Source organism: Eublepharis macularius, chromosome 2 (assembly GCF_028583425.1).
Source record: "Eublepharis macularius isolate TG4126 chromosome 2, MPM_Emac_v1.0, whole genome shotgun sequence".
Taxonomy (NCBI): Eukaryota; Metazoa; Chordata; class Lepidosauria; order Squamata; family Eublepharidae; genus Eublepharis; species Eublepharis macularius.
In genome coordinates this window covers 186,858,812-186,873,589 of record NC_072791.1, presented here as the reverse complement: position 1 = coordinate 186,873,589, position 14,778 = coordinate 186,858,812, and the positions used below count along the sequence as shown (strand labels likewise).

The 14,778-nt window shown below is 42.0% G+C and overlaps 1 protein-coding gene across 3 annotated transcripts in view; it reads right to left on the bottom strand.

The window, feature by feature from the left end:
• FMNL2 (formin like 2) overlaps positions 1-14,778 on the bottom strand; it is a 271,583-nt gene that overhangs the window by 8,728 nt on the left and 248,077 nt on the right. The window contains exons 18-26 of one of the 3 annotated variants that reach the window (XM_054971943.1): positions 13,306-13,540; positions 11,295-11,363; positions 11,066-11,146; positions 9,010-9,139; positions 7,494-7,657; positions 6,093-6,194; positions 4,553-4,651; positions 3,150-3,273; positions 350-396 (exon numbers count right to left, since the gene is read on the bottom strand). In XM_054971943.1, the coding sequence (XP_054827918.1) occupies positions 350-396; positions 3,150-3,273; positions 4,553-4,651; positions 6,093-6,194; positions 7,494-7,657; positions 9,010-9,139; positions 11,066-11,146; positions 11,295-11,363; positions 13,306-13,540 (1,051 nt within the window). Of the gene's footprint in view, positions 1-302; positions 397-3,149; positions 3,274-4,552; positions 4,652-6,092; positions 6,195-7,493; positions 7,658-9,009; positions 9,140-11,065; positions 11,147-11,294; positions 11,364-13,305; positions 13,541-14,778 lie in introns of all 3 variants that reach the window. The other 2 variants (XM_054971942.1, XM_054971941.1) reach the window with 2 other exon arrangements.

Sequence of the window (14,778 nt, the reverse complement as noted above, 5' to 3'; positions counted from 1 at the left end):
ACTGGGCTTCTGTTCCCCTTCCTGTTGTAGGTATTTGCAGTCTGTGGGTCTTAAAGTAGAAAGGGGCTAACCATTACGTTTGTGGCTTGGCAATGTTGTCATTTGGAGAAGGCAAGAGCTAACGACTAATCTGTCCCATGTTCTCCGTGTGAAAAATAGTGCACAGTATATGCAAAAATAAATCTCCGACTCCCTTATAGCATAATGCCCCTTTACAACCCTACTGCTAAAAGCCTGTATTTTGGAGCAAGTTTGTGTGGCATACAGAGAGAGGAGGAAGCTAAGTAAAAAGTAATGCTTGCCAGCTCTGTGTATCCTCCACCACCGGTGTGCTAGAAGCAATCCTTACCCTCGAGTGAACATTTGGAAATTTAGTGATATTATTCTTCTTTAGGGCTAAACAGAGAAAAAAACACAGAATGATGGTTAAGTTTAAAAATGGGATGGAACATGAAGAGTAACTCAATTCAGTGCCCCAAAGTAAAACAAAAATAAAAGAAATGACAAAATGAAAAAAAAAACACCTACTTATGTTAGCAAGTAAAGCAAGAGGAGGAGCTGAAGGAGGCCAAGGCTGTAAGAAGGGGTTAAAAAGAGGAAGGAGAAGAACAGAAGAGAGGCCCACCCCAGTCTCTTAGTGATGAAACTCCAAGCTGCTTTGAATATTGGCTCCAGGATGACTGCACAGCAATTAACTTGAAAGAGCAAACAGAAGTTGAGCGAGTTGCAATCAACAACAACAAAAAGGCCCTCACTGAAATAAATTGCGTAGGTAGGAAATGAAACAGTTTCCTTTAAGATCCGAGATGTTCGTATCAAAGACAATAGCACATGCAGTGTTAAACGCCCCTTTTTACAGTCTGCACCACAAGATGTCAGTGGATCCAGTTCCACAGCAATAACCCGGAACATCTACCATGGCAAAGCCACTGTGAGAGATGGTTTCTCTAGCTTTCTGCCATCTGAGCCATCTATCTTGAGCCTTTTCCTAGGTGAACTATAGCATGTAAATGGTTTAATATTAATGTAGATCTTACAGCTCGGCTCAGAAACCAAGTCATGCTTTCAGTTCTGTGCCCCAGCTGGGTTTGGTTTGTGCCCAATCTTTTCTGCATAATTAAGAAAGACTGAATTAACAAAAGGCCTACTGTTATCTTTTATGTTGTTACTGTATGGCTATAAGAAGTTTTCCTATTATGTTGGCATGGAACTGAACTTAACATGAATGTGGACATGACAAGATTTAGGGGCAACTTATTTTACGGTCTTACATGCAATCACAAACATGCAAGTAAAAGTTAGACAGACTGATGTGGAATGCTCTGGCAGATCACTGAGAAGAAAATGGTGACTATCTTTTGCATGCCACAAAGCAAAGTCTATGAAAGTTCAGCATATCACATGCACACTAGACACACTTGGAGATAAAACAGGATTTGTGCAATGCAGATCAGTTCACAAGAGGAAAAGAAGGCAAGACCCTGAGATGACACAGAAAAAAACAAGTGAACCATCTGTCACATGTTATCATTACCACCCAGAAAAAAATCTTTTGCAAATTATGTGGGCTGCACAACAGCCGTTGCCTATGTGGCATTTCTGTGATTTTCAACCCTTGCATTTAGCACATATGCTAGCGGTGCCTCTGAAATGCGTAAGTTGCTGTGAACTGTCATGGTTCTTAGGGAAGGGAGCAAAAGGTTACTGGCAGATGAAAACGTGCAATGAAGTGAGGATGTAACAGTACAACTCCAAGGACACGGCAGACATCACAAATCCATTCAACAGGCGCATTGCCTTACATAAGATCCGTAGCAAATGGAGAAATGACAAAAACCTACAGCAACCTTTTTTAAAGAGCATCAGGAGTGAAAGAGGAATAGTTTAGTAATGGAATTCCTCTGTGAGAACGGGTTCGCAGAAAAACCGAGAGCCACGCTTGGCCGTTCGAGCGGTAAAGGGCACCGTCTTCAGCACTGCATGGAAAATAACAGCCAAACAAGACAGAACACAGTAAGAAGCAAAGATCTGTTACATTAGTACATTGTTAGTGCTTTGTTAAAGACACCTTAACATGGCTTATCAGTCATTTAACCACAATAGGATTTGTTTGGCTGGGTAGCTGTCAGAACTGTCTTTCAGCAATGGAAATAACTGGTTGTTGTAAAACTGGTATTTTTTAAAAAAGACATAATGGATGACATATACAGAATTTTAAACCCAGGTTTCTTTTGTGTAGGGAGCTTCCCCTATCGATTGGTTCTTCTGAGATTGTAGGGGAAAGAAGTTACATGATCACAGAGAACTGGTGAATCACACATAGGGAAGAATTCGCAGATGGCACACTCAGCCAACTCTGTCATTGCAGTGAAGTCCTAGATGAGCAGGGCTTTAGTAATGGTGTGCAAGGATGTCTTTGAAATAAATAAAAACCCCTTGTCTTCGATACTAAGGGTTTCAAGTATTACTTTACAGATTCAGGAATTTGCTCCTCAGTACAAAAATACACGGGGAACATAAGACACGGCTGCTTGTGGTCCCCCTCCTTGCACTGTGTTACAGAGATAACAACCTGTCCATTGTACGAATATTCTGCCCTTGTGACAACTGCTAAATATCAGGTCCAGCCATTTTTATCCTATTGGGTTTAATTGTGGACTGCAGAACAGGAGAAGTGTTAGTCAGCAGGAGAACAAACAGCCGGCTCTGAAGTTCTAACTCATTCCACAGTCTAAACTAAATGATTGCGTCTGCCACAGCAGATTACAGTTAGTAGCATCTTATGGAAACATGAGCATTGAAAAATAAGGTTAAGCGCCAGTGACTTAGCATGTGGCTCCGTCAAATTCAGAGTTACACTGCATGCATCTGTTGCGCAAATGTGGTCTTCGTTGCCAGTGGCTTCAGTCATGCCAGCATGCTGGAGTGCAGAAGGACTCGACAGGACATAAAGGATCTCTCATGGAGATCTCTGCTACTGAAAAAGCATGGATTGGCAAGTAAGCTGGATACTGGGCTGGGTTTGTTAAATGACTGGTGCACCTGATTAACACAGTTCATAATGGGTTGTGAAGCTAAAGCAGAATGGTTAAAGGTGAATGCTATGAACAGACACCTTGTATTGTTTTTACAACAGCCTCTATTTTTACCTGTGATGATATCTTCAATGGCCCCATCTTTCCCCTCATACACATGTCTATTGTCCTTGACTTGGCGCCGTCTTAGCTCTGCAATCAGCTCTTGCTGCTGCCTCTTTGTTTTATGGGAAGGAGACTGAAAGAGAACAGACCAGGACTGCAAAATCAGTAAAGTCTCAACAAGGCAGAGGCAAATGTACTCTTTTCAGGCATCAGACTGCAGTCTCAGTTGGCACACACCTTAAACAAGGGACTGGGCCCAAAAGGCTCGCTGTTCTCTGGCAGCAGTGAGAGGACGCACACTCCCCTTGCTCCCCTAAATGCACGTGGGATCCGAGCATGCTGGCAGTGGCGAAAGAGAGTTAAGCCAACTAGATGAGACACCTAGAGAAAGAACCTCTGGCAGGGAGAGGGGAGATTCTCCCTCTTCTCCCTGACACAGGTTCTTTCTCACTACATTTCCTGTGGAAACTTGCAGGAAACTGACACGTGTTCTCCACGCGTCAGGCGTCTCATCTGTTTTGCATCATAGCCTGAGAGCAAGGATCACTTACGAAAGTATGGGTTCAGCTTGAAAAGCAAAGAGCTAAAGCAAACTTTGGATAAGGGATAAATCTCTCTGGTTTCTGGGTTGCACCATTTTATGGCATTTGGGGACAGAGGCCATTCTTTACATCCTAAGGACTATTTCCCTAATCCTGTAAACAATCTTCCATTGGAGGATAGTGACCTGAGAGGGATGGGGCTTCTATACAGACATGTTTGTAGACTGCATTTTTCTAACCCAAACCTGCAAGACAGGCGCTCATAATGATGTAGTTAAAAGATGGTATCAGCACGAGGACAGGTCTTATTTATCAGGCAGAAAATGCTTGTCTCAGTACAGCATTTCTTCTTTGTTGCTTTTTAAGTATCTCCTGTTGATTCTCTTTGTATTTTGGTACAGCAGAAATGATGATAGATCCAGAGCAGTGCTTCCATGAGAGGAAAGAGTTCTGCCTGCAGAGAGCAATTTACTCACCTCACTTCTCCTGCTCAGGCCAAAATCACTCTCTCTCTCTCTCTCTCTCTCTCTCACCCTACCAATGCTGCTTGTGCCACAAGAAAGATGATCATTGTTGGTAATCCTTGCTTGCTTGAGATAACAGGCAAAATGCCAAGTATCACATGAAGGACTTCAAGATAACAAATGTATTTCTGAAGATAATGAATAATTAGAAAAAGGTGTACTCCTGAACTGATTTTATGGCCCTATGAAATATTGCAATAGAAAGCAGAGCTTCAGTAGCTATTTTTGAGAGGAAGCATCTTGGAAACAACCACCCCAACGAATGAGAGAGAGAGCCAAGCCCATGCCAACGCCTGTCACTGCAACCTTTTCTTTTACCCCAGGCAAAGGTTTGATGGCTTCCTACCTTTTGGTCTTGCTGCTCCATCAGTGCTTCCTGCTCCAGAAGCTTTTCCATTAGTGCCTGTTCTTGCTTTTTTCTTAACTCATTCTCCTCTTCTGCTTGCTATTCATGATTTTGAAGAAGACACACAACCGTTACAAATGACAATTAACTTGATTTATTTTTAATGCACTACATCCATAAGCAACGCATGGGAAGTGGGGGTGGGGAAGAACTTTCTCCTCCTCCTCCTCCTCACAACTTTCTTCTCCTCTTCCTGGTCACTGCCTCTGCCACTGCACCACATTCTTTCTCAAGCAGAGGAAAGGAGGCGGTGGGGAAGGCAGGAGAAAGTAGCAGAAGAGAAGTTGATGGATCCCCTTCCCTTCATGGCTGCCTCCACTTCCCCTCCTTCTCTCATGGGTTGGGGAAATGGCACCTGGGGAAGGAAGTGTTGCCACCTTGTTGACTGCCTGCCTGGCTTCTTCTCTTTATTTTCCCCCACAGCTGAGGCGCCATCATCCCCTTACCCCTGCAACCACAATGGCTTGCTTACCCTCCCCCACGCCTGCCCTGCTTCCTCTTCTCCTTCCTTGCTAGTCCTGAGTGGCCACCATCACTAAAAATACAATACTACATTGTGAGGTCTCTCTTTCCCTTTATATTGGCTGTGCAAGCACAGACAGCACGCTTTCATTTGTGGAGGGTGGAAATGATTTTAAACTCCGCCCTCCGTTTTCAATGAAATCATTAGGAATTTTTCTGAAAACCTGGGGGCTTCCCCAGGTCTGTAGGATACAAGGTTCAACGCCCCTCTCAGCCATGAAACTCAGTCCTCGGCCTGTCATGCTGACTCAGTTAACCTACCTCACAGGATTATTCTGAGGAAAAAATGAGGAGGGAGAAGCCATGTATACCATGCCAGACTCCTTGGGGAAGAGCACAGGTAGATGAGTTGACTAGTCACTCTTCTGCAACTGGACAGAAGGTCTGACTGTGGCTCTCGATCCCATTTATAAGAAACAGTGGAATTCTCATTTATCTCAGCTAACAAAATGCCTTTGAGGAACTTGATGCTTAATTGTTGACAAAGTGTATGTCACAACCGAGGTATGAAATAATCCTCATATTGATTATTTCAGTAGAAGTCTGACTGCTAGTGTTCTGATGATCCTCCTATATTACAAAACTGGAGCTACAAGGCTCTGGTTTTTGTATACTTGGCCTGTGGAAATTGCACAACCACAAAATAAGAGGTAGCATAGTGTAGTGGTCAGGGTGTCGGACTAAGATCTGGGAGACCCAAGTTCAAATCCCCACTCTGCCATGGAAGATCGCTGGTTGAACTGGGCCCAGCGACATGCTCCCCACCTATCCTATCTCACAGGATAGTTGTCAGGATAAAATGGAGAAGGAGAGAATGTTGAAAGCCACTGTAGGTTCTCAATAGAAAGAAAAGTGGAGCATAAATGAAGATTTTTTTAAAAAAAATAAAGCCTTAGTTAGAAAGCCTGAACCATATTCATAAAAGTAACGCGACAAACCCATTGAAATGTATGTTTACTTTGTAAGCTTTCACAAATCGCACAAACACAGGGAAGAAGACTGATGGGGGCGTCGTCTTGGGATTTTCTCCAAAGTATTTCACAGCATCATCAAAGGCATCCTGCAAGAGGGAGACCTTTTAAAGTCTGTTTTCCTTCACACGGATTCAACAAATCTCAAGAAGTGGCATGGAAAAGTCTGACACTACAGACGGAGCTAAAATACTAATTAACATCCAGAGAAATAAAAGACCCAGAAGACACTCCCTGGAAACGTTTTCCAGAGGGATGCTCTCTCTTAAGTTTTCTGAGATCCCACACTTTTGAGAACCGCTGCAGCACATTTGACAAAACGTACCCATGCACTAGAAGTGATTACAAGATACGGTTTTGATTGACCAGTCTTCCTTTTATATTTTACCATCTGTGCCCTCAACATTTGAACTTACATTTAATATTCCTTCATTTGGGACACAAATCTTCCCTTCCTTGGTAACACAGGAACTTTGTGGTCTCTGCACTTCAAACATTATCAGGGTGCTGAAGAATGCAACCCACATGCTGGCTGCACTAAGTAAGTACCCTCTCTCGGATAACTCCCTCAGCCTGAGTCGCACTGTCCGACAGGCAAAGTATTTCACAGCCTTCAGTTTACAAGGAATAGGTAAACCTGGCAATGCAATCTGTGTCTGAAGAAGGTGCCATACAGCTGTCGGGCTTATCTAGCATCTATGGTGTATGTGTGAAAATTAGACAAATGTGGCCCAGGATTGGAGGGACATATGGTAATCGCACAGCATGATGGCTAATTTAACTGGATCAAACACAAGTATCTTCTGGATGCTTCCTGACTTCAAGCTCATCTTGGTACTTCACAGTATCAAAATATCTTACGTCCAGACCTGGTTTCTAGGATGTCAACTAAGCAGTTCCTCTGAAATCACTGTGTAAAGTCTGTGAAGGTTAATATGATCGAACCTTTACAAGGGCGCAGGTTTATCCCCATTAGAGTTAACTGCCCATGAATTTGTGGCTGGGAAGCCTCACTCGGCCTGACAAATATACACAGAAGTTTCCAGGCACCTGTCAGTTACACACGGTTGCCTCTGAAGGAAACATGGCTGTGGTGTAAAATGTGAAGCCATTCTAAATAGTGCTATCTTGAGAACGCTTTCCTGGGAATAAGCCTCATGGAAAAGACCTGAGTAGGATTCTGAGAAGAACTGGTTATGATGGCAGTTAGTGACAGAGGACGACACTGGGTGTCGCATCAATGCTAATTAGTACTGCAGACACAAAAACAGCTTAGAGTGAATGCCTATAGGTCCCTGTAGCTTGAAAAGCTGAAGATTTCCTCATTTCCGGATCCTGAGAGCTACGTCATGATAACATTTTCGTAAGAGTTGGGCTACATGGAATACCTGGGCTATCTTTGCATCATCTTGTAACTTTTTTAGCTTCCCTTCGTTGTTCTGAATGAATTCCTTTAGCATGGTATTGTGGTCATGCATGGTGTACTCGCGCTTTGTTAGGTCCAGACCTCTTTGGAGTTCTTTTACATCCAACAGAACATTTTCAAGGGATACTAAAAAAAAAATGAAAAATGAAATACCCCCAAAACGTTAAGATCAAGCACACACCTTTCCTGTTTGATCCTTACATCTCAAGGTAAAGGATCTTGTGTAGCAAAGCTGGGAAATTTGTCCCACAGATTCCTCAGAGTTTAATCAGAGACATATATCCCCCCTCCCGCCCCATATAGCTCTCTATCTTTATCCCACTTTTTCTTCAATAAGCCCAGGGTAGCATACACATTTCTCCCCTGCTCCACTGCTGTTACCAACACATTTAAGTACCAGCATCTTAGGTGCTACGCAAATCACCAAACTGATGAAATAGCAGGCTAGAAAGCTTAAACTTAGGGGCAAATTACAGAACTTGCTTTCCCTGCAGCTGCACAGCAGCTACGGAAGATGTCATTTTTAAAATCAGGAGCCTGATTCCCCTCAGAACTGTGGAGAGGGGAAGGAGGACGTCCTCTCTCCTTTCTTGCCATTTTCCCAAGCTGAAATAACCCTGGCAGGAGCATTCCAAGCTTGTACAGCTCCAAACTTATGCAAGTATCTCCCTGCCAGAGCCACTGTAGCTCAGGAAAATGGCACCAGTGTGTTGAGGGGGGCTCAGTTCGGAGCTGAATCAGGCTCCTGCTGATTTTTAAAATGCAATTCCCTATAGCTGCTGTGTGGCTGCGGAGAAAGTGAGTCAAGTCTGGGTTCCTAGACCTGACTCGTCCAAAAAGTATCATGTAGTTTGGTCCTTTGATAAGTTTGAGAGGAGAGAAAGGTGACAAGAAGTGATAGTCAAATAGCGGATGTGTCAAATTACAACTGAAGGCAAGCTAGGATTTTGTCAGTCCAAGTACAGGTACGGACTTCTTCCCAGATATGTCTTCATATTATTAAAACAAGACATAAAAACACTTATGTGACACATATCCCAAGATGCTGAACAGACTCTTTCATGTTATAGAACCATATAATCACGAAGAAGCACATGAGCAGAAGTCTTCCGAACAAGAAAAAGCCACAAGTAGCCAAAGAGGAACAGCAACTATGATAGTTTAGGAAAGGGTGGCCATCAAAGAAATGGGTATGAAGAAAGGTCTAGGAAAATAATTGGTAACTAGAAAGGAGAAAAGCATCCAAGGCTTAAGGACTATCCAGAAGGCACAAGGAAACATTTTAAAATGGCAATTCCCCTGTGGCTGGCAGTGCTCCTGAAATTCTTATTAGATGTCTAACTTATCTTCCTCAAGGCAGTACCTTTTTCAGAACAGACTCTTCACTTGAAACTGGTTGTGTACCAGTTTATTATTGCATTAAGATGAGCATGGAATCCATCTGCACTTATGTGGGAAGTGAACAATGGACTCATTACCTGCAGCAGCTTTCTCCACGTAGTGAAGTTCATTGTAAAAAAGTGATACTTGCTGGTACTTCTCTTTCACAACGTTTGATATATAGTGCAAAAGGGTTTGTTTTCTGTCTGTTGATTTTGTGTCCAGTAGCTGCAAACCAAGAAGCAAAAGAGATGTGTGAGATCAGACTTCATTAAAAAAACAACCAGCATAAGCTCTGGATCTAATCAACTGTCAGCAGAAGGCATGTGGATTTTCCCCTCATCCGCTTCCCAACCTATGGAAAGATGATTCTGAAGTTGCAGGAACCTAACAGACCACAGATCATGCAGGACAAGGCACTCTTCCAAAGCACAGCTCTGCTGGCAAAAGAGGAACGAAGCAGGAACTTGTGCTTCTTTCTCCTTCCTCACTGCAGATGCATGACCTGCAAAGCTTTTTTGGATAAGTATCCCACAACAGCAGAAATAATTTTTCCAGAGGTAGAAAGGGATTTGGGGGGAGGGGAATAGTGGCTTTTGCTGACAGCTGGCTGGTCCTTAGCCATAGTTACAGCACATACATACAGAGAGGGAATATGCAACATGGATAGGCAGAACCTAGTCATTCACATGGACATAGTCACAAATGATAAATACAGAATTTTTGCTGTTGTTATTTTGCCCCTCCATCTCCCTGACACCTTTCAAAAAAATAAATAGCACTTCTTTAGATGTCATGGTTGTGGCAGAAATTCCAGCTGTGATCAAACAAAAATGTGCATACAGCTGAAAATGTTGACTAAGAAACACAGATCTTCCTGGTTTCATACTCATATGTACACACTCACTCTTGTTCAAAGATAATGTTGCTAAATTTCACAAAGATCTGGATAAAAGACCTGTATTTCAGAAAAGAGTCCTATTTCTCTAGAACCTTACCAAATATTGTCTCTTTCAATTCTCCCTTTATCTGCTCAGTGGTTCATATCTAGCATTGTAATCCACTAGCCAAAAATACATATATTTTATAAATCCAACTGGTTTGCGGCCAAAATCATATGACATGCATGTGAGCAAATTTCTTTGGTATGGGGAAAAGGAGGAGAATTAAAGTAAAGTAAATGAAATTAAATAATCCTAAATTTGTGACATATTTTGATATAGCATAAAAGTTACCTATGCTATCTGAATTTTTAAATAAATCAAGATCTTCCAAACTCTTTGTAAAAAGAAGACTGCAAGTTACAGGAAAACAATATGAATCACATTTCTTAAGTTAATCTCCGAAAGAGTTTTCAAAATAATGGAAGGCCATTAGGATAAAAATTGAATGTTCTCAAACGTGTTCAGTATACCTTGACAATCACTGTTCATTATAGTTACTGAATGTATTACTAATTTCATTCAGCCTGTCCCCCCCCAGCCCGCCCCCTTACTGTTTTAAAACCTATGAATTGCCACACTTTTGTCTTAAAGAAAGTGGAGAGATGGATATAGCAAAAAGCTGGCAAAGTACAGGATGGTGTCCAACATATTTTCTTGCAAGTGCAAACTTAGGCCAATGTGCAATTTATATTGCTCTTGAGATTCCAGCTTACTGAGGAAAATGGCAAGAAAGAGAATATGAACTAGGGCAGGATTATGAAGTTTTAGGGATTGGAATTCACCACCATTTAAAGTGATGGTTTCTTTCCCTCTCCAGCTCACCTCTCATCTGCTAGAACCTCTCCTCTCACTTTGCCTTTGGACAGACTGGCAATACTTGGGAGGAAATATCCTAGCAATTGAATACTTATGTGCCAACAGCTGGGGCAATGGTTTGGATTAAAGAAATGATAACAACTACAATAACATAGTAACAATTGGGATGCTTCCCCAAAGAAGCATCTTCGCAAACAATATCATCCCCAATGTAATTCTATGTTGTGTTTTATTTAAGCCACCCTTCTGGGTTGAAAGGGGTGGAAGAAATCAAATAAATCACTCAAATAAAGAAATTCCTGAAGCTTCTATTGGCTGTGTGATTGGTGAACTGTTGGCAATCTTCAGATGAAAACTATGGGCAAGTCAATTTGAAGGGTTTTTTTCTACTTACCAGATCTAAACTCTGTAGTTTAAACCCATAAACAGCCCCTCTTTTACTGCTGTTCATATAGTTACCCAGAGCCAAGATTATCTGCAGAAATCATAGGAAAACACAATAAGCATGAGCTAAATGCACAACCTATTAGGAAAGGAAAGGCTTAGTTTTTATATAAGTACATCCATCTAATAATGTTCTATAATGAGTATTTAAAAAAATAAGTAAGAAAAATTATACTTGCTTCTAATATTTTCTTGAGCTTCTGGGATGACTTTATCGAGACAGATGCTGCAATTATTGCATGGAGTTGCTAAAGGCAAACAGACAAAAGTTAAATGAACATCTGTACAATCTAAAATCTAAGTTGTTACTTAGGCCCAGGGCTTTTTTTCAGCATAAGAACATAAGAACATAAGCAAAGCCATGTTGGATCAGGCCAGTGGCCCATCCAGTCCAACATTCTGTCACACACAGTGGCTAGAAATCCAGTGCCATCTAAAGGACTGTCAGTGAGGCCAGGACACCAGATGCCCTCCCACTGCCTTCCTTCCAGCACCAAGACAACAGAGCACCACCTCCCCACAAAGAGAATACCATCTATCTCCTGTGGCTAATAGCCACTGATGGACCGCAGTGGAACGGAGTTCTGGAACCTCTTGGAAACGGTCACATGTCTGGTAGCCCTGCCCCCTGATCTCCAGACAGAGGGGAGTTTAGATTGTCCTCCACGCCATGCGGCGTGGAGGGCAATCTAAACTCCCCTCTGTCTGGAGATCGGGGGGGGGGCACCAGACATGTGACCATTTTCTTCGAGGGCAGCCCCCTGAGTTCCACCACTTCTTTTTCTAAAAAAAAAAAGCCCTGTTTAGGCCGTATCTCAGGGAACAATATAACAGTATTGCATGAGATACATTTCTCTCTCTTTCCATATCACTAGCTGACCCCAGGGTTGGATTGGATCTGATTTTAAACTAGGCCTCCAGGCTGTACTTGGTTTACCAGTGCAGCTTATTAATTAATAGATTGACCTTCAATTAAAACACTTTCTCTGGTTAATTCAGTTATGTTCAAGATTCTAGGGGTTGTGAGATTTCTGAATCTGTGCAGACTGCCCAGAAAGGTAGGTTCTCTCTGCCTATATGCAGGAATTAAATTCTTTACAACTGCTCTATAACTTCAAGATGCATCAGTGCTCATCTTTTCTTTACATGCCCTTCTCCTATCCTTAAAAACTATCAGTGAGTGAGAAAAGTATACGGAATATGGGGAAGTAAAGGATTCCCCAAGGGTCTTGTCACACTGATGGCGAAAGCAAACCGGCAACTATGGGTGATGCCCTTTTAAGTTAAATATTCAGAAAGCAAGGGTACCAGGCTGACTTCCTTAGAAAATGTTAAAAACCACCTCTACTGAGATTTTGATAATACGGTATGTGTATCTAATGATTATCAATTAACTTAATCCATTAAATTACAGACTAATAGAATCCATTGAAAACTCTACTTTAAATGGTTAAAAATTGTAATAACAGCGTAAGGCATGACCTGGCCAGACTTCAACACTGTGAAGTCCTATTTATTTCAGTAAGAGTAATTTAAGAATATCTTGCATTATAATGAATTGGCAAACGAAGTGCTAAGCTGTGAGCCATGGGATATAAGCATGAAAAGGCAGGCTTTGATGCAGTGGATAAAAGTTAAGCAATAGAAATTTTAGATGGTTGTGACTATTTATAATTTTACATGTTTAATGTTTAATCATACATGTGGCGAGCAGTAATTTAAACAGGAAAGAAAGCAAACGAGTTCAGTGCTTTTATCTATATGTAATTCTAAGTCAACCTCTAAGCAGCAACTAGAGCTAAGTTGCCAAAGATCAGCAAGAATTTATCAGGGGAGAGCTTCTGCTCACCTCCAATGACGATGACGTCAACAATAACATCACTCGATTTATATACCGCCCTTCAGGACAACTTAACACCCACTCAGAGTGGATTACAAAGTGTCTTATTATTATCCTCATTATTATTATCCTGTGAGGTGGGTGGAGCTGAGAGAGCTCCAAGAAGCTGTGACTGACCCAAAGTCACTCAGCTGGCTTCAAGCGGAGGGGTGGGGAATCAAATCCTGCTGCTCTTAACCACTACAGAGAAAAACTACCCTACAACAATATAACATACGCATAAGCCCAGTCCTTAGAATTCCAATTCTAGCGCCACTTTGAAAAAGTTCTGAGCTCCCCGTTACACTCACTGGAGTCAGCATCTGGATGCTTTCTGCAAAGTTGCCAACGAATGCCATGATGGTCATCTTCTGCATCAGCCTCTCAATCTTGCTGAACTGCATCATGAACCGATCCTCGTCTGACAGATTCTCAAGGGGTTTCCTCTCCCGTTCATAGAGCCGCAACATTTTCACTTCATTTTCAGTGGGCAAGAACCTCATCAAGCATTCAACAAAATCAACCGGCAAGGTCTTCAGATCAAATCTATCCAATGCAAAAATAAAATACCTCAATTAAAACAAAAAGGGAGTGTCAGTGAGTCATTCAACAAACCCAGCTTAAGCAGGATCATCCTGAGATATCAAATCGCTACATGTTAGTAAAGCTACAGCCTACCCTATGGATACTTAGAGTTGCACCACACATTAGATGGTAATCATCTCTTGGGTTGCCAAATCCAAGTTGGGAAATTCCTGGAGATTTGAGGTGGTGCCAGGGGAAGGTAGGATTTGTGGAATGGAGGGACCTCAGAGGGGTATAATGACCATGTCCAAAGCTGCCATTTTCTCCGTGGGAACTGATCCCTGTAGTCTGGAGATCAGCTGTAACTCCAGGAGATTGCCAGGCCCCACATGGAGGTTGGCATTCTTAATTCAACAAAATCGACTGGCAAGGTCTTCAGATCCCTTGCTGTTCTCGTGCTGTGTTTCACGCAGTTGACACATGGCCTCCGTGATGTGCTGGAGCCAATAAAATACTGGAATGTTGCAAGCCAAGCACTCTCCTATGATGTTTTTGAATGAGGACTCCCTGCAGACACAAGACTAATGATGCCTGTTGGTTTCTTCCGAAGCCCCTCTTCCTATAATAATGCAGAGTAAACCAGGATTGGCTCTTTACTTTGGGGAAGAGATGCTTTGTGGAAGAAGCCAAGGAGCACTAGGCAAGTCATCAGCAGGTACCGTGATGTCTACGGCTACTCTTGTTGGGGATCACTAATCAAAGGAAAGCAGCAGGACTTTTAGCATGGTGATCCCAAGACTATGGAATGATTTATTAGAGGGGAGACTCCTCCTGAAAGAAATGCAAAGGGTGTGTGTTCAAAATGGCTTCTGCAAGCTAGACAAAAAAACTTTCACTGTGTTTATTCTATTGAACTGTTTTAAGTATTGTAGCTTTCAGGTTTATTAGAACTGATTTGCTGTCTTATTAGTTACTCGTTGGTTGAACATTTTAAACGTAAATCACACAAACAAACACTATACTACCTACATTTCATTCAGGAAATTTGGATTGAATTCAGACCCTAAGGGAAGCAAAACTAGCCCTTTCTTGCTCCTGTAATAGTTAACATGTTTATCTCAGGATGGTATTTCAATTGCTGCTAGGAATGAAAGTATTGAATGACAAGAATCTGAGCTGAAATATATTCATGACATTCCCCCCAAAATACAGTGATATATGGCCCAACCCTAAGCATCTTTACTGAGAAGTCAATCCCA